This window comes from Capsaspora owczarzaki (assembly GCF_000151315.2).
Source record: "Capsaspora owczarzaki ATCC 30864 unplaced genomic scaffold supercont2.13, whole genome shotgun sequence".
In the NCBI taxonomy this organism is placed as follows: domain Eukaryota; class Filasterea; order Ministeriida; family Capsasporidae; genus Capsaspora; species Capsaspora owczarzaki.
Genome location: NW_011887304.1, coordinates 540,044 through 561,823, shown reverse-complemented (window position 1 = coordinate 561,823; position 21,780 = coordinate 540,044). Strand labels below are relative to the sequence as shown.

Below are 21,780 nucleotides of genomic sequence, written 5' to 3'. Positions count from 1 at the left end.
TTTCCACATCCAACAGGAGCTCATCCAGCATCGGATCGTCCTCACTCTTTCATTTTGTTCTCTTCTTCAATCATGTTCGCTGCTCGTTCGCTTGCTCGCCTCGCTGCCATCCGCGCTCCTCTCGCTGCCCCTGCGACTGGTGCCCGCGCTGCCGTCGCCGCCGTCCGCCACGGTAAAACCCCCAAGCCATCTAATCCCCCTATCACCATCCATCACCATCATCAACCAGCATTCGTAGCAGACGTCGCCTCAAAGCAAAAGAATAAAAAAAAGCAATCCATCCCCACATTGTCTTTTTTTTTTTTTCTTTCTTTCTTTCTTGTGTGTTTTTCCATCGTCGATCCGCGCTCGTTCTCCGCTTCCTTGCAACCAGTCTTGGATGGATTGAGTTGACTTTGTCGAACAGTTGCTTCCCCTTCCCTCCCTCGTTGCTTGACTGGAAAGCTGGACAAGTGCTAGAAGACCAAAAAAAAAAAAAAGAAAAAAAAAAGCGGTCTTCTCTTTTTTTTTTTTTTTCTTTCCTCTCTCTCTCTGTGGTCTCTGTTTCACCATTCCGACCGCCTCCCAACCTCGTTCTCCGTGTCACTCTTCCATCACTCCATTCCACACTCTCTGAACCACGGACTGCATCGCGGATCTGCTCGCTTTCAACAGAAAACAGTGCGACAAAAATCCCTTCTCTTTTTTTTTTTTTTTTTTTTTCGTCTTCATCGTTTTTTTCACTCGTTCTCTCGCTCTCGTTCTTCTTGTGTTTTTGCTGCGTTTTCCTCATCTTTTTCACTCTCACTTCGAGCTTTGTTTTTGATCTCGTGTCAAAAACAAACGCGAGTTCACGAAAACCAAAAAACCAACATTAAAAAAAAAAAAAACCATAAAAACCATAAAAAATCGATTCAATGGAAACTCAATAGAAAAAAAGGATTTTTCATTGAATTTTTTTTTTTTTTTTTTTTTGTATTGACTTTTCCATTGAAAATCTCGTGTTTCATCATCATGCTCTCTCACTCATTCACTCATTCACTCATTCACTCATTCACTCACTCAACCATTTATCAACTTGAAACTGACTTGCATCTGTGTGCCTTTGTGTCTTTTGATGCCGATCGCAATGCACGCAGCTTCCCTCACTGGCAAGATCCCCGCCAACCCGAACTTCTCGATCGAGGAGCTCCCAACCAACGACCAACAAGCAACTGGTCCCGAGCGCAAGGAGATGGACTTCCTCGCTCACCACCCCCACGGTACCCAGGACCCCTTCGGCCGAGAGGTAACAGTGTGCTCGATTGATTGTGATTTGTACTTTTGATGAGGTTTTTTGGAGGCTGACTTGGCCGTCTTCCTGCTTGCTTGTGTTGTCTTGTAGCACATTACTGGCCCGCTTGGCACCAAGACCAACCCCATCGTTATTCCTTCCCACTATGACTACCGTATCTCGGCTTGCATGGGTGAGTGTGCTGTTGAGCACTTCTAAACCAACCTTGCCTTGTCGTCTCTCACTTTGCCCGTCGTCACTTGTCCCCGTCGTTGCAGGAACCGAGGGCACTCCCCACGACATGGCCTGGTTTGTCGCACTGAAGGGCGTCATGCACCGCTGCAATCACTGCGCGCAGTGCTTTGTCCTCCAGGTTGTCGCCGATCCCGACGCTGAGCACGACCATGCTGCTCACCACTAAGCACGCGGCTTGATGTCGTTTGTAGCACGTGTATTTGTCGGTTGGGCTAGTTGAAGAAGAGAGAGAGCGAGAGTGAGCTCGCTTTTTTTTTTTGAGAAAAAATCTTTCCTTCCACTCTTCGAACCGCTCAAGTGCACTTGATTGCATCCGTGTCTTGGTCTCTGTCCGTCATGTCTACTACTACTACTCTTCTTGTTGAATGTCATTTTGTTGTGTCGCCTGTCTCTTCCTTTTTGTGTAAACAAGCAACCACAACCCCAGGTTGTGTTTTTTCTCTCCGCCCCCCCCCCGCGCTACCCTTTTGCTTCCATTCAACGTTTCATCTGCCTCGCTTCAACTCCACTCCCAATCGAACTCTATACAAGTCTTCTCAATCGAACTTGCTCCAGTCTGGCTCAAGTGCTGTTTTTGATCCCAGCACTCACCAGTTGACAAGTCAGTCACCCCACCTCGCTCGAACTCGAACAGCAAACAAACCTCCACAAACGAATCTCCGATGGCAAGTTTCTTCAATCCAAAGCAACTTTCATCGAAAAGGACGCGGCGCCCAAACAGCGTTCTCCCTCAAACAGCCTCCTTTGTTCTTCTGCATCGTTGTGTTCAACGCCCTTCCCTTCGCAGCAGCATCGCTTCCCGGCGTTTTTTCACTCACAACGACCTTTTCCCCCGTCTACTCGAGTTATCGGCTGCTGCTTTTGAGTGCTGATCTCTTGAGACCTAGTCATTGCTTTGGGACCAAAAGAGCATGAGGGCAGTCTTGTTTTATTGTTGGTATACTCTACCCTCCTCCCAACCCAACAACTGCTGAACGTCCATTCGCAAGCAAGCAAGCAAGCAAACACCACGCAATGAGCCACCACGGCCACTCGCACGGCCCGGGATCACTCCACCACGGCCATAGCCACGGCGACAGTTCGTCCATCCCGACGACGCCGACGCTGGCCTCTGCCACCTCACCAAGCCAAGTGGCGTCCCAGTCCCAGTCTCTGTCCCAGTCTCAGTCTCAGTCCCAGTGGACGAGCTCGATGATCCCAGGCGGATCGGCCGCGTTTCCGCTCAATGCAACTGGCTCTGCTGGCGCGGCTTCGGCTGCAATGCTGATGGCGTCGTCGCCTCAGCTCATCAACCTCGCAAGCGCGGGAAGTGCTCCTTTGGCTGGACCGTCGCCATTTGATGTGCTGGGCCCAATCCCGCCATCCACGGCCGACCCAAAGCTCAACGGACTGACCGGAATCGCTCAAGCGCCCGTCAACCATGCAAGCCATCCAAACCATGCAAGTGGTGGTGCTGGAGGTCATCATGGGCATAGCCACGGACCTGCTGCCAATGCCAATGCCAGTGCCAATGCCAATGCCGCTGCTGCTCACGGCCACAGCCACGACGATGGACACGATCATCACGGGCATAGCCACGGCGGTCGCAACGATCACCACGGACACAGCCACGGCCAGAACGATCATCACGGTCATTCCCACGGGGCAAGCACCAAGAAGCCCAAGGCGCCCGGACAGAGCTGGATTCGGCTCGTTTCACACAACGTCGGCTTGGTTCTCGCCGACCGACGCGCCATCGGAGCTCTGGGTCGCATGACTGTCGCTGTTGTTGGCTTTCTGCTTCCTCTGATTGCGGGCCATTTCAGCGAGAGTCTTTGTAAGTTATTTTGTGGTTTGGGTTGGGCGGTGGTGAGCGTACTGATATTCTGGTTTGGTTGTGCAGCACTCCTCGCTCTCGCGTACTTGTGCTTGTATGACACGCTGTGTCTGTTCACATGCCTTGTTTCGCTGTGGATTTCCAAGCAAAAGGCCTCCTTTGAGTTTTCCTATGGGTGCGTGCGTGCGTTTGCGTTTCAGTGTTTTTGTTGGAAATGTCGGCTTTTGCTCACCGTTTTGAACCATTGCCAGGCTGGAGCGTGTCGAAGTTCTTGTTGTATTCGCCAACACGATGACTTTGATCTTTTGTGCGTTTTACACAATCAAGGAAAGCAGCGAGCGATTGATTATTCCTGAAGCCGTTGAAGGGTAAAAACGTTACAATGTTCACTCGTTTGGTTTGGGGTTTTTGCATTTTCGCTCATTTGGGTTTTTGGATTGATTGCCGCGCCCATTGCTTTAGAGATTACATGGCGATTGCCGCCGTGCTTGCTCTCGCTTTGCACATTTACAACATTTTCAAAATCGAAAAGCACTCGAATGGGCACACAGCCGCAGGTTTGTCGTTGGTGCTTTGTCCCATGCTGTTCGAGTCGTTGTTGTTGTTGTTGCTGTTGCTGATGGTGTTGTCCTGATTTGCTCAACCCAATGGCTATCATTGCTCTGATGCGGTAGAATCCACCTCCATTGCGTTCAAGCAGCTGGTCGCTTCCTCAGTCCGGTCTGTCTTTGGCTCTGCTTCGCCACTGTACCGCCTGGCCCTGAGCTGCAAGCCCTTGAACATTCACATTCTGGCCGGGATTGCCGCCACACTATTGATCATCGCTTCTTCCTTTGTCGCCGGCATCGAGTATGAAAAGTTTAGATATTTTTATTGCTTGCTTGCCACCGTTGCGCCCGTTCTTCCCGTCTCACTTTTAACTCTCTCTGCCCCTCGCCCTATTTCTCGTTGTTCGTTTGTTGCAGAGGCTGGGAATCTGCAGACCCAATCGTCGCCATTCTCATTTCCATCATGATGCTCGCCACCATCATGCCCATCGCGCTCTTTAACGGCAAAATGCTGTTGCAGACCATGCCACCGCATGTTTTGGGCCAACTGGACAAGTGTCTTCGGGAGGTATGCGGAGAAAAGGGCTTTGCATGCTTTTCATTTGTTTTGTTTTGGCGTTACCATCAACTCATTCGTTTCGACGGTTGGCTTCCCCTCAGGCACTCACCTTTGAGGGAATCCTCGAATTCCGAAACGAGCACTTTTGGACGGAATCGTACGGCGTCGTTGTGGGCTCGCTCCACGTCCGAGTTCGCCGTGATGCCAACGAACAACTCGTGCTTGCTCACTTGCATGCCAAGCTTGCACCCATTGTCAGCAAGCTGAGCGTGCAAGTATTCAAGGACGACTGGAGTGTGGTTGGGGCGTTGTAGTACCTTTGTTTTTTGTTTCCAACGCAAATTAAAATTGTCATTCCTTGCTTTTTCTACAAGTCGCTGCAATTGGCCTGCCGGCCTCTTCAAAGAGAGCACAAAGACACTTTTACTGGCACAATTTGCGCATGCATGACAAAACATCCACCTCTCCCGTAACAAGAGAGCTAGATTTCATCCAGCAAAAAAAGGGGCTTTTTGCGACATGAAGAAAAAACAAAAAACAACGCACATACACACATTCATACACTTCCTCTATCAAGGATCAAAATTGTTAACGAGCATCGTTTAGGCAGACTGCTGGGCTGTGGCGGTATCAAACTGGGTGACGGGGTACGAGTCACGCTTGTTCTTAGGGGCGCTGGTGGGAACCAACTCAAAGGTGCTGCCCTTTTGGAGAAGCCCCTGCTGGTTGGCACGCTGGAGGGCAGCAATAACAGCCTCGATATCGGCGTGGCCGTAGGCAGACTCGCCGTGGTCAATACCATCGACACCAACAGCCATGTCGTCGGCGCTGATGCGGATGTCGGTGTGGAGGAGCTTGGCCATACCCTTGAGGAAGAGCATGATCAGCGAGGTCATCACGAGGCACAGGGCGATCGTGGCCAGCAAGGCAACAATCTGCTTGCCAAAGAGCTCGCCACCGTCGCCGTAGAAGCTGCCATCGACGGGCGAGCCGACTTCGGTGGTGGCAAACAGACCAGTCAGGAGGGAGCCAACAGCACCGCCAACGCCGTGCACGGCAAAGGTGTCAAGAGTATCGTCGATGGGAGAGCGCTTGGTCAGCTTGAGAGCAAGGTAGCAGACGGGCGAGGTGAAGGCGCCAAAGAAGATGGACCACATCGGGGTGACAAAGCCGGCGGCAGGAGTAATGGCGACCAGGCCAACAACAGCGCCGATGGCAGCACCGACGGCGGTGGGGCGGCCGTTGAACCAGCCCTTTCCGCCGCAAATAACCTCGACGAGGTTCCAGGTGAACATGGCCACGGCAGCGGCGATTTGAGTGTTGGCGAACGCAAGACCGGCGAGCTGGCCGGCAGTCAGAGCAGAGCCGGCGTTGAAGCCAAACCAGCCAAACCAGAGCAGCGCGGCGCCGAGCATGACGTACGGGACGTTGTGGGGCTTGTGCTCGTGGACGTTGTCACGCAGGGGGTTTTGACCGAGCCAGAAAGCGGCGACAAAGGCAGAGACACCAGACGAGACGTGGACGACGAGGCCGCCGGCGAAATCGATCGCGCCATAGTCGTTAATCCAGCCATCGCCGACAGTCCAGACCCAGTGGGTGAGCGGGCAGTAGACGAGCAAGTGCCACAGGGCAACAAACGTCATGAACGGAATAAAGCGCATACGGGTCGCAACGGAGCCGGAGATGATGGCAGCAGTGACAATGGCAAACATGAGCTGGAACATGGCATAGACCAGGGCCGGCAGGTCGCCGACCATGCCTCCAACGAGGCCTTCGAGAGCGCGGTTTTCGGTACCACCGGTAACGTGTGTGTTTGTTGAGGGTCCGAACGCCTCCGAGTAGCCGATAATGACCCACAGGAAGGTCACGACGCCCATCGCGCCGTCTGTTGTTTGACAACCAGAAGCGAGGTGAGTCAGGATTGCTGCTGTCAAACAGTTCGAGTTGGTTTCGTTGGTTCGTTTGATGAATTGTATGGGGGGGGGGGTTTGATGTGGCCTGTCAAAAATTCGTGCTGCTGAGAACGGTGGTGGTGCAGCTGTCAAAAGAGCCCGCCCCCAGCCCTCCTTGTTTCCCTTGCGGTCTATGAGCATGTGAGCACGGCACGGTGGTAAAAACAGCAACAACATCAACGGGTCTTGTGCTTTTTTTGTTTTGTTTTGGATTGTTTTGCGGTATGCTGTGTACCGTGCACTGTGGGTTTGTTATCGTCTTCATTAGCATGGCGACGGTGGTGGTGATGGCGACGGTGGTGGTGGTGGTGCGACACAGGAGGGGCGGGACCCACAGCGTGATTTGCGGTGTCAACGTCCTTCCCATCAAATCAATCCTACCTCTGCTCCCCGAGGTCACACTGATACCGAAGCTTCATTTCGTCCCCCCCCCGCCTTCACCAGCAATCATCAATCATCAATCCATGACGGATGGCAATGTCGAGTGGCTGGTCATTCAACCCCCCAAAACCCTCGCTGTTTCGCTTTTCTCAATGTGGCTGTTTCCATTCTCAACCAAAACCAAAAAAAAACCGCGAATCACTACCACGCATTTTTATTTTCAATCACCCTTCTTCACTGTGTCACTTCATTCGCAGTAGGGTTTGCTCTTTCGCTCCCTCACTGTGATCACACGAAGCCCCCCTCCCTTCCTCCCTCGTGACGCACGCACAACTGAGGCCTTCATTTTGAGCGTTGATCTTTTTGTATTTTAAATCGTTCGCTTTGTCTCCTCTCTCTTTCTCTCTCTCTCTCTCTCTCGCTGCTCCTTCATGCACGGTACGCACTCATACGCAACACACGCCTCTCACTGCTCACAAACGTCTTTCCCTTTTCCTTTTCACTTCTCGGCATCCTCGTTTTAAAAACATAAAAAACAATCTCGCTTCCGCTTCCGTGATCGAAACCAATAAAAACGCGCCAAAAAGTTGTGCCTTTTGTTTGTGTTTTTTTGGTGCCGCGTTTTAACGATTAAAAACCGACCATTTTGTTTCATTTTTGCTAAAAAATCCCGCCCCACGCGTCTCTTTCATTCCACGAAGCAAACGCCGTGCACAGAGTCCAACCGAGGAAGCAGAGCACGGGGAGATGCTACGTCGAGCGAGGTACGTCGGGAAGGAGGGTGGTTTTTTTTTCGCATGGGGGTGGGAAAAGTCCAAACTACCTCCAACTGTCGATCGGCTTACAAACCCTCTTCTTCTTCTTCTTCCTCATTCAACTACATTCAACGTTGTGCATTCTACACAGTTTGCCGGATTGTTTTATTTTATTTTATTCCGATTTTTTTTGCTTGCTGCCACCTTTTAGATGTTGATTTTGGATTTTTTAACTGGTTCGGCTGCCGCTCTTGAAACAACTACCTCCGCGACGACAGACAAGAACTCCAGCATCATATGACACGAGAAAGAAAAAAACCGCGGCGGAACGGGAATCAAGAAAAGACAAAAGCGCGCGAAAAACCGAGAGAGGTAAAAGAAAATGAATCATGATAATAAAAAAATAAAATAAAATATGGCAGACGCATGCTACCACAAGTTTTAAATTAAAAAAAAAAAGAAAGCATGAGACACTTGTTTGCGCCGGTTGGAAACGAGATGCACAACGTAGCAGAGAGTGGAAAGTGGGAGAGAGAACGACAGGGAAACGAAGAAAGTACGGCAGAGGTGGAACGGGAGCACTACTCAAAAGCGCGTTTTGAAAGCGAAATGTCAAGTGTGCGGTACCCCGCTCACTTCTCGGCGAAATTCGCTGCGGTCGCTTTCTCGGCTCTTCAATACAGAAGATACGACGCAAAAGAGTTGTTGATAGAGAAGTGGATGGAAAAGGAGAGAAGGAGAATGTTGGTGGTGCGGTGGAGCGGTATAAAATGCAAGCGGGTAACGCAAAGAGTTGAGATCAATAAATAATAAAATGGAGCGTACAGCTGAGCATGAGGGTGCCAACGACGTTGCGCGAGTTGACCAGGCCGGCGTAGAAGAACGAGAGGCCGGGCGTCATGAGCTGCACCAAGGCAGTCGAAACGAGGACCCAGGCGGTATCACCGGGGTTGAGCGACATTGGCAGAGTTTTGCAAAGATTTAAAAGTCAAAAGGAGGAGTGACAATGGAAATACGAAAATGGAAACTGTTTGATCACATAAAAACAAAAACAAAAAATAAAACATGCAAAATACACAAAATGGTGAAGACCAGTCAGCCAGGTTCAAAGGCAGGAGACGGCGACGACCAGAGACGTAGAGGGGGAGAGAGCAAGCTGAAAGGAGGGGGTGAGGTGGTGGTACTGACGGGAGAGTTGGGGGAGGACAACGGTTGGGTGACATTCGACACGAGTTGGCGTTTTATCACGCTTTTACACATGCCGCAAGCACCGCGTGTACATCCTAGACGAGTGGGGGTGGGTTGGGGGCGGTAGAGGAGGACTGGTGGGAGGAAGAGCAGGTGTTCCAGTGGAGGTGCGAGCGAACGGACGGAGGTTTGGGAGGAAAAACAACAACAGCAAGCGACAACAATAACAACAACACAAAATGATCTTTGACAGGTATGAGTCACATCGTGTGACCCGTTTTGCAACTCACTCGGCAGTGCACGACCGCCATGATGAGCATGAGAGCAAGAACAGGCAAATCCAAATGCTGGCGTCGTCAAGCCAAATTATGAAAGCAATCCGAAAGCGCTTTTGCAGCACCAAACATTGCCTTCGCCCTCGAAGGTCCCTCGCATCATCCGTCCCAACAGTAAATCCCTATACCAGTGATTTGGACATCTCGACTGATAAATGCGGGCGGACGTCCCTCACTTCTCAATTTCCGAACGGTACCGCTCCATGTCTGGCCAAAGCGAGCTCGTGCTCTACGGCGACTTTCTCTCGCAGTGCGTTCGCCGTGTGGCCATCTTCCTCCGGCACAATGACATTGCCTATGAATACCGCGCGTTCGATCTGCTTCGGCGTGAAAACCGGACGTCGCCGACGTACGTTGCGTTGAATCCCAACATGACAGTGCCGACGCTCGTCGACCGCTCAGACGCAGCCAAGCGCGCCGTCAGCGCAGACGTCCCAGCACCTGGGGCCGAGATTGACATCCCGCCGAGCGCCGCCGAGGGTGGTTTTGTCCTGTTTGAGAGGTTTGTGATTGAGCCGCGATGAATCAAATTGCAATCCACTGCATTGGGAAATCCAGTCTCAGACTCTCTCAGAGGGCTATGTTCTCACTGCATACAACCCTGAACTTTACCCTTTGAACTGCTGAGCAGTAACACCATTATTCGCCATGTCGCTACGACACGCCCGCTCAAGGATCAGGCGCTGTACCCGAGCATCGAGCAAAATCCGTACCGACGCGCTCAGATTGACCAATGGCTCGATTGGACGATTAGTGCGGTAAGCGCCATGTTGGTTCTTCGATCCAGCCAAGGATCTCTTGCCTGGACTCTGATCAATTTGACGTTGACGCAATTTCTTCTTGTTACATTTGCTTCGATTTCCGCCAGCTGCGACCGCACGTGTCCCTGCTCATGCGTACTGCGTACTTTCTGCCGCTCATCAACTCGACTCCCATCGACAGCGCCGCAGTCGCTACCGTGAGCGAGCGCGTAAGTGTTCAAATCTCGAGATTTGTTTTTGTTTTTGTTCTGCGTTGAATTCAAACATTCAACTCGCTCGCGCTTCATAGGTCGTTCTTGCCATTGAAGCGCTGGAGAGGCACTTGGCTGCAAAGCTCACGAGCGCAAACCACACCGCCAGTGCGCTTTTCCTGGTTGGAAACAAGGCTTCGATCGCCGACTTGTCGGCGCTTTGCGAGTATTCGCAGCTCGCCATCATCGGCTTCACGCCCATCGAGAGCGAGTCGGCAACCTATCCCGCTGCCGCAGCCTGGCGAAACTCTGTGCTCGCAGCCTTCCCACACATTTCTGACGACGACCTCAACGCCCGCCTGTTGCACGTGAGGGAATCGGCTCTCAAGCTGCCTCGTGTGTGAATTACGTGTTTGCAAGCCGAGTCTGTTGGACGCTTAGATGTGGAGCTCCCGCCCATGTGTGAATCGAGATGTGAAAACAATCAACAACCAAAAAAAAAAAAAAATCAAGTAGAAACGAAATTTTAACAATGTTGCATAACAATGAATGCTCTCATCTGCTCGTTCAAGCGCGAGAGATTGCAACCGGCGTCGCGGACGGTTGCGGGGGAATAGGCCTTGGAGGGATGGGCTCCAAAGCGGCGGCGGGTCCACCAAGTTCAGCGAGCGTTGCCAGTAGCTGCTCCTTTTGAGATCGCAACCAGGCAATGCGAGACTGCAGCTCGTTGTACCGAATGCCAAGCTGCGAAGCCTTCTGCTCGGCAACAAGCAGCTCTTGGCGCCGCTTGGCACGAAACCGCGCCGAGGCGGCACTGTTCCGCTCGCGTCTGTCCCGCAGCTCAGCATCCTCGTTGGGATCCACCTCGCGCTTTCGCGCAGAGCCGCTGGGCAGCGGGGTGGCCATTGCGGTAGGTGGTGCAGCCGGCTGCATTCCGCCCAAAAACGCTGGGAGCGCCGGCCGAATCGCGGGAAATCCACCTGCGGAGGTCGTGGCGCTCGACGTGGCCGCAGCGGTGACAGCCTGCTGGGCCATCATGCCCTGGAAGTATGCCAGGTACGTGGTAAACGCCGGGCTGGCGGTGGCGGCAGCGACCATGGCAGCGAACATTGGGTTTGCGGCCATATTGGCCGCATTTGGATCCGCAGCAGCAACAGCAGCCGGCAGAGGCGGCGGCGGCAAGAATGGAAAGGCGGCCGGGGCGATAGGGGGAACTACTGGTGGCAAGGATGTGGTCGCAGGAATTGGGGCAAGAGCAGGAGCAGGAGCAGCAGCAGCAGCAGCAACAGCGGCTGCAGCGGCAGCAGAGGAAAGGAAGGGCGCCGAGGGAACGGCGGTCGCGCTCGGTGCTGCCACAGACCGCGTTTGGTCCACTGCGAACGGATCGACAATAGAACCACGCGTCGTTGGGAATGCATTTTCAAAGGTTGTTATACTAAGCAACTGCTGTTGAAGATTCGCCTGACGGTGTTCCTGTTGTTGCTGTGGAGCCAACTCGGCTTCGCTCTGTCTTCGCTTTGCTCCTCGCGGCGTGGATGGCCGCGAGTCTCGCGGTGACGAGAGGCGCGACGAGCGCGACGTGGCCGTGCCTGGCGCCGGAATCGAGTCGAAAAAGACGCGTTGCTGCGGATCCAGCTGGTTGATGGTGGTGGGTGGCGGCGCCGACGCAGTGGGTTCTGCTGCTTGAAACAAATTGGATTGGCTGTGGGAACGGCTCATGGCGGTCGAGCCGGGCAGTGACGTTGACGACTGTCGGACTTGCTGCTGATGAATCTGATGCTGCCGCTGCTGTTCCTTCATTTGCTGCTGGAACTGTAATAGCATTTCCACTTGCGACAAGTCTTCTGCACTCGTGTCGCTCTGGTCTGCTGTTGGTAGTAGCGCTGTTGCGGTGGCGGGAGAGCTGGTAGCATTGAGCCAGTCGACAAACGAACCGGGCGTGTTTGCTTGTTGAAAGTTTTGCGACTTGGTGGAGGTGGTAGTGGTGGTGGTGGTGGTCGGCGATGTGGTGGCATCCGCTCCTGAGACACTCGTAGAAGTAGTTGGCCGCTCGCCGTATTGACTCAGAAGAAATGGGTCGACGAGCAAGCGAGATTGTTCGGACGGTTCAACCACAGAGCCCTCAATCCACGCTGGCTCCGGGTTTTTCGACGTCGTCGTCGTCGTCGTCGTCGAGTTCATCCCGATGGAAGTCCCGGAAGTCCCGCGAGCTTCGGACGACGCGCTTCCGACACGCAGTTCGCGCGATTTGTCACGACGAGTTCTTGCTGCATTGCCACGGCTCTTTCGCTCGTGATCATCCGCTGGCAGCTGGCTCGAGTTGTTGGTAGCAATAGGACTCGTAGTCGTTGGGACCCCCTCCGTCGTCGTGGTGGTGGTCGAGTACAGCACGGAGAATTCGTTGTTGCTAGCAGGAGCGGCAATCTGCTGTGGTCGAGCGGCTGCGAACGGATCGACGCTGCGATGATCAGACCAAAATCCCCAGACAAGCACACACACGAACAACAATGAGTGCTCGGTGAGCAGGGACACCATGACGGTTGGTGGTTGGTCAGGGCTGGTGGTCATCAATGCAGGGCCACTCATGCTTGTCCGGCTGCTCCCAGTCGTGTGTGAGACTACCAACTGAGTTTGCGCTTTTTTGCATTGTCTCCTTCGTTTTTACCTTGCTCCGAGGGACGACGGGTGCATGGTCGGGAAGAGCGACGGCGCGCTCAGAATGTGCATCTCGCTCGGGTCGAGCAGAGCGAACGTGTCCACGCCACTGCCCAAAGCCAAGGTCCAAAAACCAAGTCGAAGGTGAGAGCAGCACAATCATCAGTCGATCAGTCAGGGTTGGTGGTGGTGGTGGTGAGTGGAGTGCGGCTGACTTGGACAATTGGCTGGCGTTGCATTGGAGCGTCATTTTCAGCCAATCTCAAGCGCGCTTTATTTTCCAACTCTTCGCCCTCCTCCGCTCCTCATCTCCAGTTCAGTTCAGTTCAGTTCAGTCCAACAGCTGGATCATCGCACTTCCCTCTTCAAAAACCCACAAATCTCACTCATCCACCTTTGAAAAATAGCGAGGCAAAACAAAATTCGACTTACAACGCCAGCTCGAGGAGATGGTCGATGAACGGATCGTCGCTGCTGAACGCGTCCATCGTCGTTGTGAGGGGGGGGGGGCAGCCAGCCAGCAGGCAAGGAATCAAGAAGGCTGAAAAACAGCAATAATCTACGGTATTTTTTTGGTGGGGTTGTTTGGTTGATATGAAGACCGGGATATGGGATGTGGTGTGTATGCGGCGGGATTTGTAATGGAAGTTCAGCCAAAAATCAAACAATGACGATCAATGAAAAAGAGAGACTGAGTTTTGGTTGACCGATGATAAATCTAAGAAGAAGAGATTCTATTCGAAATGACTCGAGCAAATAAAACCCAAATCCAGCGATTCTCAGAAAAGTCCAGTCGTTTGTTTTTGTTTGGAAGCTAGAATGATGGCTGGCCAATCCGACGCTTCTTCGTCTGCTTCTGCTGCACCACCATCATCATCAACACTAGAGCAGCAGCCTCAGCAACAACAACAGAGGGGAGAGCGATTGTCAACCCAGTGCAGTCTGTGCGCACACCCAGTCCCATACGATTACACTGGCAAGACGCCGCCATTCGCGCCTCGTGTCGTGTAAGCGCAAAGCCTCAGCAACCAACAAACCTCTGGATGCGACTACTAACATGATTCTACATGATGATGATGATGTTGTTGTTGGTGGTGGTGGTTAGATTTCTGGAGGACGTGTTTGCCATTCGCGATCCGTTTGCCGTAGCTGCTCAGACGGCGTCGCTCGCAGCGGCAAGTTTACCCAAGCGCTGTCTGGCAATGGGCGCGCGCTGTGCAGAGTGCAATCGTATTGTGTGCATGCAAGCCACTTGCAGTCTGTTTTATCAGAAGCGATTCTGTGCACTCTGCGCAAAGCAGTGGGCGAACTGCTTCCCAAGCCAGCTCAAGCCCGACCTCGAGCGACTGCGGGAAGGCCACGGTAGCAGCTCAAGTACCTCCACACGCTCTCAGGCTGCTGAATGAATCGGCAAAGAAGGAAACTCACACAAGGCGAATTTGTGTCGTTTCAGTCGCGATCAATGGCTTGATTGCTTGCTGGCTGTGAGTCTGGAGGCCTCAAGTGCAGTGGGGTGAGCTTGTCGGCATGATGCTTGACCCACCAACACAAGGGACAACGACAACGCCGGCGGCGGGGGCGTGAGTGGCGGCTTTTGGCGGATACCAACCGGCTGTCGGTTTTTGCCGGAAAGCGTCGTAGATGACCCTCAGAACGACCGTGTTTTGCCACAGGATGGTTCTAGAATCGTCATATGAGACGTGATGTTTGGATTGTCCGCTCTCCCACGACAAACGCACCTTGTTGAGACGTGAAAGACGCGAGTCAAAACCTGCAAGTGCACCGCCGCCCCCTTTTGAACCAATAATAGCAACGCTGTGCATGAACAGCCGACACAAAAGTCTACGACATGTTGGAACTCGGCGACTCACTTTCAAGTTTTCAGAGTCTGTGCTTCGTTTGCGATTCTGACCGTTTGACCCTTGGTTTTTTCTCTAATCATCAACACCACCCCATTTTGAATTCTTCCATAATTTATACATTCACACGATTTTATCCAGTCTTCAGTTCTGTTTGGCTGGGACGTGGCCTCTTGGTGCAATGGCTGCGACGTTTCGCGCATCGCTCGCAACGCAAATCCCGCCGCCAGCGCCCCATGCTGCGGCCCTCGGATCTGGCTCCGGCGATCACAGCAACAGCAATCGCGTCGTGCTATCATCGGGACCAGGTCGTCACAGCCACACGGCGCACGCTGGCAGCAGCGGCAGTCAGACTCGCGCTGCTGGCGGGAATGGTTCAGATTTGGCGGGAAACAGCGCGTTTCAACAGCCGCGTGTGCCATCGTCGTCGTCGTCGTCGTCAGCCATGTCTGCCGTCGCGTCGGTTGTTGCTGCAGCTGCCTGCTATGCACTGCCAGAGCAGCTGCCGTCGGTCGCTGGGCTGCCGCACTTTGTCGCTGCTGGTTTCAAGCAAAGCGATGTTGCTGCTGCTTCTGTTGCTGCTGCCGCTTCAAGTTCACAGGCCAGCCACGATCAGGGAGACATCCCTCATCCAGCAATGCAAAACGCATCAAGACCACCACCACCACTTCAAAGTGACGGGCTGAGGCGTGGATATGTCAAGCAGCAGTGGATTGCCCAAGCGCAGCTGCTGACGGACGCGACCACTACCACTGGGACCGTCCCTCGATCGTGGTCCATCAACAACAAGACAAACGCACGGCATGTGCCACTCACAACAACAACGTCGCTAGATGCGCGGACATTATCACCGGCTGTTCAGCCACTCAGACTTCCAATCTTGCTGGCCGCAACGCCAGTTCCGCCGTTCCAAGATTTTCCGCTGTGGGTCTCGCGACTCTTTCTCATCTTGACCCAGCGGCTAGCACACGTCACTGCCACGGACAAGGCGTCGGCCAGCCATGGGAGTCTGGTCTCGAGCGCTGCTGCTGGGACGCACTCAAACCGACACTCGTTTGCTTCAACCGCCAACAACCACCACAGTCTTAGTAGTCACAGTGCCTCCACTGGAAGCCTCCACCAAGCAAGCACGGCTGACATGAACTCGTCCCACGACGAATGCCTTGACGTGTTGGACTATATGCGCTGGTGTTTGCATCTCGCGGCCGCAACGCTTGGCACCACCGCCGCCGCTTCGACCAATAGCTCCAACTCCTCTTCTTGGTCCTCATCTCTGCCGTTGCACTTTGGCATGCAAGTCGACTTTTCTTCTCATCTCGGAGGTGCTGTTGCGCAAAACCATACCAACCAGCTAGAGACAGACCACCGCCGCCCCGATCGCGGTACAACACCACCGCCTGCGTGGTGCTCATCGCCGGAACTGGCTACCCGAGTGGCACTGGCCATCGCTGATGAGATTGATCGCCTGTTTGCGCGATTCCCAGACCTGTGCTTGCCGCAGTTTGCACAACAGCAGCGGCGTTTTCTAGCTAGCACCTTTCAGCTCCAGCTGGATGTGCGATGGCGCCTGCTGGATTTGCTTCTGGACAGCCTTCACGTGGTGCACGTCGCCTTTTCTTGCTGCGTCTGTTTGGTTGAGTCCGACACGATAGCAACCAGGCAAATCAAGGCCGTTGCCGCCAATGCCGTCGTGTCGCTGAGTCATGCCTACAACCGAGCTGCCACCCAGCTGGTCGCTTGCCTGGTTCGGCTTCATGTAGTGCATGGTAAGATTACAGCTGCTCCCAGCTATGTCGAGCGACACAGCCCAGTGCTAGAGTTGTGGCAGCTCTTATTCGGCGCTCTCGACCGCTATCAACTGCTGTGCAACCAGGCGCACGCGCTTCAGCCCGACTTGCGGCTACCCTTCTATTGCAAAGATACCCTGAGAGCAGATGGTGCAGATTCAGCCGTCCCTCTCGAAACGCGACAATTCTGGGCAACGTTCAATCGCGTCAGCCATCAGCTCTTGGCCCGTCCGAGCCAATTTCTCGCTCAAGTTGTCCACATTGATGATGCCATGGCGTTTGCGCAGCCAACATCGTTCTGGTTTGTGTTTGAGCATCTCTGGAAGCTCTTGCTGCCGCTCGCTGCGATCGAAGCAAACGCTCTTCCACCAAGTTCGTGCGAGCCTACTGGGAATTGGCCTCTCGTTCTGCTGCTCCTCTCGTTCACGCCGTTGGCCACCGAGACTGATGGCCAAACGTTCGGAGCAACACCCATGGCACTACAGCCGACCGACATGCCCATCGCAGAGCAAATGCGAGCTCGCTTGCTTGAGGCTGCGTTCGGGTCCTCTGCCGCACCTTCTCGAGGCGCTGTTCGCTTTCTTGTCGAGCTGCAGTCCCGTTGCTTGATTCTGTCCCATGTTTGGCCAGGGCACCAATACATGCTGCTTGCGTTTTGGAATTACTTTCGAAAGACCAAGCTCGTGGATCCGACCCTGCAGTTCCCCGCACTGTTGCCGGTTTTCCTGGCAGAGATGGCTGCCCAGCGCGCAACCAGCTTGTCGACTTCCCTGCCTTTGAACGCAGTCCTCCAATCGGCTTGCGCTCGACCTGCTGTGACTGCCGCGACTGCTGGCGAGTCCTCCTCGTCGCTCACCACAGCCTCAGCAGCACTCATTCCAAATGCTGCTGATACCAGCTTTCACCTCTTCATCAAGTTGCTGCTCGTTCAGCTTTCTTCGTGCTGCCCAACGCTGTTTGTCGGGCTTCCTTCTGTGCCGCTGCACGCAACAGCGCCATGCGCCGAGGCTCTCCAATCCGCGGATTTGCGCGCCGCAGACGTCAAGGTGCTTGTCAAGCTTGCATCCAAGTTTTTCGTTTCCTTTCCTCAACAGGTGGTTGTTGAACAAACCGACGACGAATCGGACACTCGATCCATCAATGTGGACACCATCCAGCACACGACGGCATCCGTCATCAACTATGCCAGCCTTGCGCTTGTGCTGGCAGCTCTGCTTCCGGCCGACCAGCAGGATGCTGCGACACATCGCCTTTGCACGCTTGTCGACATCACGTCGAGTAGCTTGGCTTCGACAGTGGCCGTCGTGGACGCAATCTTTCTTTGGATTGAGTTCCTTCAGCAGCAACATCGCGATATTTCCGAGCTTGCCTCTCTGGTAACTCGCGTTGTGACGCGGGTCGGCCAAGAGCACCGCGCTGTTCTCGAGACGGCAAGCAAGCCCGTGCTTGCTCCAGTTTTTGCCACTGCATCATCGTCTCACGACTTTTCGTCGCTTGCGACGCCACTCGAGTCCTACAAATCCCGCCGACGCTTGTTCGCGCTCGAGGAAGCCATGCAAAAGTTGCTCAGTACCATCTCTCGCGTCGTGCGCCGCGTCCCAGTCTCCCTGCACGCCCTTCGGTCCTATGCCTTGCCACGAGGTGAGATCGAGGACGACTGGGACGAAACCAGAATGAAGGTGCGGCAGCTGTCGTCCAGCATCGTTTCGCTGCGCTCCGGTCTGGTTGCCTCCGAGTTTGCCTTGTTGCCCGAAGCTCTGGCCAGCATTCTATCACCCGACGCCGGCTTCAAAGAGCCCATCAAAGCTGAAGCCATTGCACTGCTATCGAGCTGGCTTCGCCAACGCCGAACACCTCTTGTTTTGCCCGAGCCGGAGCCCGAGCTTGACCTTCATTTCAACCACGAAGAAGCACATGACAGCCTACCTCCTTCGGCGCCACCACTGGCTTCCGCCTCAGCTGCTGCCATGGAAGTGGAGGGCGCTGATGGCGGATTCGCGCTGCCAGGCGAGTCTGCCTCACTCATGGTGGACCCTTTTGCCCCGGCATCGCAATCGCTTTTCGCTGCTGGCCCTCCAACTTTCGCCCATGCGCATCCGGATGCCAACCGCGCTCCTGCTGCGTCCTCTGACAGCCAGTCTCAGTCACAGTCGTATTTTGATCGAGAAGATGACGCGCGTGACAACGCCTTGTTTGCGGCGCTGGATGCAGCCGACCTTGTGTTTGGGGCTTCAGCTCCCGCTCCGGCCAGCGTGGCAATGTCCCGAGCTGCGCGCAGGCGCCAACAGTATGCCGTCGAAGCGCGCCGAGTCCTCGTTTTGGCGTACGAGCAAGACCGCGCTCTTGTCGAATTCATCCATCGTTCTGGCGTGACTCGCGCTCTCCAGCAGCTGGTACAATCACGCTTTCGCAAACCAGCTCAGGCAACGTTGGCGCCCATGCACGCCAGTCGGTCACCTCCTCGCCAAAGCTCTGGGGGTTTGACTTCTTCGGTCGTGCTTCCGTTCGCCTCGTCCACTTCCTCCGGTGTGCAGGCCACAAGCTTTCAGCTGTTTGCGCAAGGCATTGAGTGCTTGAGCGAGCTGTGTCTCGTTCTGGCCGAGCATGGCCTGGAGGCGTGGGACACGATCTGGTCCGCCTTTGGTTGCGTGCACAGTGCCTCCTCTCCATCATCGACCAACCACATGCCACGCTCGGCGTTCTCGGGAGCATCCGCGCCACCTCCGCCAGCAGCAACGGCGCAGCAACAGTCGCAGCTCGCAGTCCAGTCACGGCTGTGGGAGGGCAGCACCGATGAGCGACAGCTGGCGCTGCGATTTGCAAACCACACGCTTGCCATTCTGCCTTGTGAGGAGTCTGCGGGAGATGCTGTCGGCATCTCGTCAGCTGCGCAGTACGGTCTGCTCCGGCTGTGGATCACCTCGGCGGTCGAGCACCACCTCACGGTGCAGCCAGAGTTCACTCTGCGCCTGACCAGATTGCCCGCGATGGCTCGGTTTCTGGCGTCGACTGACATTCCATCTGCAGCCGCCACCTCGCTGGAAGACTTCCAGGCCGCTCGCATTGCACTGCTGGCTCTGTTTTTCCGAAGGCTTCACGAGCATTACGAGACCCGCGTGTCTACTCCTCGCGTTCCAACTTCTCTTTCGGCTCCGCAGGATGCACCACTCCCAGGCTCGGCTGCTTGGTTTGCTCTGGGCGAGAAGGTGGAGGAGTTTCGTGCGGTTGCCATCAACGCCCTGCTGTTACCATTGTCCCAAGCGCTGGCACGGTGCCGGAACGAGCTCGAAACCACGCTGCCCGAGAGTTCCGAGGGATACTCGCTGATTTGCCAGGCCATTTCGGCCGTACTCTTCCAGCATTGTCCGACGCTGGCGTACAACAACAATAGCAACCCGAACGTGTTTGCCACGCTCATTCGTTCCTTTACGTTACCAGGCTTTCAGGGGGCTTCGCTCAAGCTTTTGCGCTCGCGTCTGGCGTGCCTGCGTGGAATATTCACTGGAGTAGCACAGCTGGACTTTGTCAACGACGCGTTCTTGCATCGCACGGTGGCGACGCTCATCCAATCCCACCTCGATTGCCCGGACGAGGCGACATGGCAGCTGGTTCGAGCTGTTCCTGTGGTGGCGAGTTCTGGCGGTGCACCCGTCTGCGTCAGTCCGCTGGCAGATGCATTTTTCCCATCAACACGCTCGGAGGCGGATGCCATGGCTGCGGACACGCCACAGACGACCAAGCTGCATCAATTTCGGCGATGGGTGCTGTTGTGCAATATTCGCTTGTCTCTTGGCATTTCCAATGTTCAGCCAGGCTTTCAGTTTGTGCTGCCATCGGCGCTCGAATTTGTCGAGTCTATGGTCGTCAGGAACTCGCTCAACGCTGCCCGTGCCTTGCAGGATGCTCAAAAGCCCACGTCGTCCTCCGAGATGATGCTCCGGCACCAGACCACCGCGCTGCGCTTTGGCGCCTTGTACTTTGCCGACGCGATTGCCGCCGTGCCCGGCCTGCTGGCCGCCCTCAAGAGCTGCTCGCCCGTGAGCAATCTTGCGCTTGGCGCCGTCAAGGCGATTGTCTGCTCTGTTGTCAAGACGATCTGCGATCGTGGCAAGCGGCTCCAAGATGCGCTTGCGGTTGTGCTCAAAGATGTGCGCGCCGTTCTCGCGCAACACCGTGCACATCCTGCAACACAGGAAAACGCCGTCATGGTGGTGGTCGCGGCGGAAGAAGCAGCACAGGCGTGGCAAGCGGCCATTCAGCTGTGGCTCGTCTGCATACCGGCGCTGGCGACTGTGCTCTTGCTGCATGTCGTTGGAGACGTGTGCTCGCGGGTGTTTTTGCGTCAAACCGTGCCATCCTCGCTGACGGCAGACGCCGGGGCACTTGAGGACGCCGTTCGTCAACTCGGTCTGCTACTCCCGGCGGATGTGCGATCGCCACCACTGCTCAAAGCGTCCGTGGTGTGGCCAAGCAAGCGGTTTGCGCTAGCGTTAAGCGAGCTTGGCAACGCAGGTCAGGCGGGTGGTGCGCGAATGAGTCTGACGGGTGTTGCCACAAACACCATGATTGTGAGTGGGCGCCCAATCGCGCGGCCGGCGTCGTCGTCGTCGTCGTCGTCGTTGTTATCGTCATCTGGCGGCTTGGCAGCTCGCCCCGCTCGAATGCCACCGACGACCGCCTCGGCTGCTGTTTCGAGCGGCTCTTCGGCAGGCCTGGACGAGCAGCCAGACCCGCGGCCGCTCCCTCCGCCGCTGACCTCGCAGCTCTTCCTCACCTCCACCTTTTCGATGCTGACGAGCCTTTCGCGCACCTCGCCAGTTGTCCACGCGCAAGTGCTGGCAGTCGCCGAATCCCGCCTCCAAGCGATTGTCGTCCATCCCGCAAATGCGCGGCAAGAGCTGCAACTCGATGTTGCCAAGCTCATCTCCCATCTGCGCTCCACCAATCCAGCCGCGCGGGGTTTGGTTTCAGCCGCGAATCCTTCAAAGTGAGGCACAAGATCTTTTGGGTTCATTCTGTCCGTTGTACAAAAAGTGGGCTTTGTTCTGTTGTTTTGTTTGTTTATTCATGACTTTGCATCTTAACACGAAATGTACTTTATTTCATCGCACCAAGAGTTCAACTCCGGCAGTGTCTTGCTTGACAGCAGAGATGTTCAGCTCAAAGCATCCAATGACCCCTTTTTTTTTTTCGCTCTCCTTTTGGATTGGGCTCATTCGATTGGTCTTGATACAAGTGACCAAACTATTCAACTCTGAACACGTATTGAACACAATCACACAACCCTGCTGACCTCTGGAGCACTTTGATTGTAAAATTTTGATACAAAATGAAACCAACAATCCTTTGTTGCACAACGCTCTCGACGCCCCCAAACTGCTCCCTTTATTCCACTACCATACTATTCAGCTCTGAACACGTATTGAACACAATCACACAACCCTGCTGACCTCTGGAGCACTTTGATTGTAAAATTTTGATACAAA

At 54.6% G+C, this 21,780-nt stretch overlaps 7 protein-coding genes across 7 annotated transcripts; 5 read left to right on the top strand and 2 right to left on the bottom strand.

The window, feature by feature from the left end:
* The first annotated feature begins 29 nt into the window (after positions 1-29).
* Positions 30-1,952, top strand: CAOG_07104 (hypothetical protein). Its single transcript, XM_004343778.2, has 4 exons — positions 30-172; positions 1,119-1,267; positions 1,364-1,445; positions 1,531-1,952. The coding sequence occupies exons 1-4, from the start codon at positions 73-75 to the stop codon at positions 1,671-1,673; spliced, it is 474 nt and encodes a 157-aa protein (XP_004343828.1). The 5' UTR covers positions 30-72; the 3' UTR covers positions 1,674-1,952.
* Positions 1,953-2,432: 480 nt separating this feature from the next.
* On the top strand, positions 2,433-4,792 carry CAOG_07103 (solute carrier family 30). The gene is made up of 7 exons (XM_004343777.2): positions 2,433-3,323; positions 3,390-3,498; positions 3,575-3,691; positions 3,786-3,880; positions 3,998-4,172; positions 4,289-4,439; positions 4,532-4,792. Exons 1-7 carry the CDS (start codon positions 2,522-2,524, stop codon positions 4,742-4,744), a joined length of 1,662 nt encoding a protein of 553 aa, XP_004343827.2. The 5' UTR covers positions 2,433-2,521; the 3' UTR covers positions 4,745-4,792.
* A 142-nt stretch (positions 4,793-4,934) lies between these two features.
* Positions 4,935-8,517, bottom strand: CAOG_07102 (ammonium transporter). Its single transcript, XM_004343776.2, has 2 exons — positions 8,344-8,517; positions 4,935-6,315 (listed from the first exon to the last, which is right to left on the bottom strand). The coding sequence occupies exons 1-2, from the start codon at positions 8,477-8,479 to the stop codon at positions 5,033-5,035; spliced, it is 1,419 nt and encodes a 472-aa protein (XP_004343826.2). The 5' UTR covers positions 8,480-8,517; the 3' UTR covers positions 4,935-5,032.
* Positions 8,518-9,224: 707 nt separating this feature from the next.
* Positions 9,225-10,514, top strand: CAOG_07101 (hypothetical protein). Its single transcript, XM_004343775.2, has 4 exons — positions 9,225-9,543; positions 9,673-9,799; positions 9,910-10,011; positions 10,092-10,514. Exons 1-4 carry the CDS (start codon positions 9,245-9,247, stop codon positions 10,395-10,397), a joined length of 834 nt encoding a protein of 277 aa, XP_004343825.1. The 5' UTR covers positions 9,225-9,244; the 3' UTR covers positions 10,398-10,514.
* On the bottom strand, positions 10,506-13,334 carry CAOG_07100 (hypothetical protein). Its single transcript, XM_004343774.2, has 3 exons — positions 13,081-13,334; positions 12,659-12,757; positions 10,506-12,451 (listed from the first exon to the last, which is right to left on the bottom strand). The coding sequence occupies exons 1-3, from the start codon at positions 13,134-13,136 to the stop codon at positions 10,561-10,563; spliced, it is 2,046 nt and encodes a 681-aa protein (XP_004343824.1). The 5' UTR covers positions 13,137-13,334; the 3' UTR covers positions 10,506-10,560.
* Positions 13,335-13,453: 119 nt separating this feature from the next.
* Positions 13,454-14,601, top strand: CAOG_07099 (hypothetical protein). Its single transcript, XM_004343773.2, has 2 exons — positions 13,454-13,655; positions 13,754-14,601. Exons 1-2 carry the CDS (start codon positions 13,468-13,470, stop codon positions 14,052-14,054), a joined length of 489 nt encoding a protein of 162 aa, XP_004343823.2. The 5' UTR covers positions 13,454-13,467; the 3' UTR covers positions 14,055-14,601.
* Positions 14,602-14,814: 213 nt separating this feature from the next.
* Positions 14,815-21,404, top strand: CAOG_07098 (hypothetical protein). The gene has a single exon (XM_004343772.2). The coding sequence runs from the start codon at positions 14,953-14,955 to the stop codon at positions 21,283-21,285; it is 6,333 nt and encodes a 2,110-aa protein (XP_004343822.1). The 5' UTR covers positions 14,815-14,952; the 3' UTR covers positions 21,286-21,404.
* Positions 21,405-21,780: the final 376 nt, after the last annotated feature.